The following is a 2070-nucleotide window of genomic DNA, read 5'->3' on the forward strand; positions in this document are numbered from 1 at the left end:
GTTGGTGGTCCAAACCCACCACCCACCAGCCACTCTGTGGAAGGAAGGCTGAGCAATCTACTTCCATAAAGATTTACCACCTCGGAAATCCAAAAGGGGTTGCTATAAGTTGGATATGACTTGATGGCAGTGAGTTTCCTTTTGTTTATGTACAGTAAAATGGATTTCAGGTACATTTTAAGGATCATCAATACAAAAACTGACAATGAAATATTTGAGAATACTAAGACTAGGGTACCCTTTCTTTGTTTACTATCTTTACAAAAATTCATATACACAAATCTTTTCACTTCAAGTATTACCCTGGAATTATAAAAATAAAATAAAATAAAATAAAAATGTAAGTCTTAAGCTTCAGCATTTGATGTCATATTAGATGATTCTAGATGAACTTTTGTTCCCTAGAAGAACTTTGCTATTGCACTGGTTAACGCACGTGATTGCTAACCAAAATGTTGGCAGTTCAAACACACCAGCCACTGTGCAGAAGAAAGATGAAGTAGTCTGCTTCCATAAATACTTCCAGAGTTGGAAACAATTTGGAGCACTTCTACTCTGTCCGATAGGGTCACTGTGAGTCAGAATCAACTTGATTGTAATGGGTTTTTTCTTTTTCTATGTGTGTGCTTCTGTTTTTATTATTATATTTTTTAATGTTTTCTACATATGTGTGTCCCAATATTTCAGAGACATCAGAGGAAGCTTCAAGAAGTGGATCTATTACCTGTAGTCCAAGAGATATTTCAAGGGAAAATTAGACACACTCTAATTTAGAATTTTATCTCACCATAAATTCTATTACAACAAAGAAAGCAGAGATGACTGAGGACAATCACTCCTTGACAACTGAGTTCATCCTCACAGGATTTATGGATCACCCAGATATGAAGACCCTATTGTTTGTGGTGTTCTTTGCTATCTATCTGATCACTATGGTGGGTAATCTTGGTTTGGTGGCATTGATTTTCAAGGAGCGCCGTCTGCACACACCAATGTACATCTTTCTGGGCAACCTGGCTCTGATGGATTCCTGCTGCTCCTGTGCCATTACCCCCAAGATGTTACAGAACTTCTATTCTGAGGACAGAACAATTTCACTCCATGAATGCATGGCACAGTTTTATTTTCTCTGCCTTGCTGAAACTGCAGACTGCTTTCTCTTGGCAGCAATGGCTTATGATCGCTATGTGGCAATATGTAGTCCACTGAAGTACCACACCATGATGTCAAAGCAACTCTGCATTAAAATGGCCATAGGGGCCTTTATAGCTGGGAACTTACATTCCATGATTCATGTTGTACTTCTATTAAGGTTAACCTTCTGCAGATCTCATAAAATCAACCACTTTTTTTGTGATGTTCTTCCATTATACAGACTCTCTTGTGTTGACCCTTATATCAATGAACTGATGATACCTATCTTTTCAGGGTCAATTCAAGTCTTCACTATTACCATAGTAGTAATTTCTTATCTTTGCATCCTTTTCACTATTTTCAAAATGAAATCCAAAGAAGGAAGAGGAAAAGCTTTGTCTACTTGTGCATCTCACTTTCTCTCTATCTCAATGTTCTACGGCTCTCTTCTCGTCATGTACATTCGTCCAAGTTCAGTTGAAGAAGTGGATAAAGATATACCAGTTGCTATTTTTTATACTTTAGTAATTCCTTTATTAAACCCTTTTATTTATACTCTAAGAAATAAGGAAGTAATGAATGTTGTGAAAAGAATTATGAAGAAGAGAAAACCTGCTAACATTCTGAAACAGATATCATCTACTGTGACTACTTGATTTTAATTATATAATTTTTTTTTTCAAATTCAAGGATACAAAGAAAATAGGACATGAGCACTTTGTATACTAAAAATCAAATAATTAAATCATTGATCAGGCAAATTTTAAGTCTAGTCATATACAAATGGTTAAATAAGTTTAGAAAGGAGAGATTCTGCTAAAGTGTATTTCAAGATCTAAATGACTAGCATCCCTTAGGAGTAAATAAATGTTACCATAAGGTCACAAATTGAGTCACAGTGTAATTAGTGAGAATATTCAACATATTCAACAAAAC

The 2070-nt window shown here is 35.4% G+C and overlaps 1 protein-coding gene across 1 annotated transcript; it reads left to right on the forward strand.

Moving 5' to 3' along the window:
* The first annotated feature begins 794 nt into the window (after window positions 1-794).
* On the forward strand, window positions 795-1790 carry LOC103208118 (olfactory receptor 5K1-like). The gene has a single exon (XM_007953789.2). The coding sequence runs from the start codon at window positions 819-821 to the stop codon at window positions 1788-1790; it is 972 nt and encodes a 323-aa protein (XP_007951980.1). The 5' UTR covers window positions 795-818.
* Window positions 1791-2070: the final 280 nt, after the last annotated feature.

This window comes from Orycteropus afer, unplaced genomic scaffold, assembly GCF_000298275.1.
Source record: "Orycteropus afer afer isolate SDZICR_OR568_19922 unplaced genomic scaffold, OryAfe1.0 scaffold00412, whole genome shotgun sequence".
In the NCBI taxonomy this organism is placed as follows: Eukaryota; Metazoa; Chordata; class Mammalia; order Tubulidentata; family Orycteropodidae; genus Orycteropus; species Orycteropus afer.

Coding starts and splice junctions, on each gene's coding strand:
- LOC103208118 (XM_007953789.2), top strand. CDS start 819: ATGACTGAGGACAATCACTCCTTGACAACTGAGTTCATCCTCACAGGA.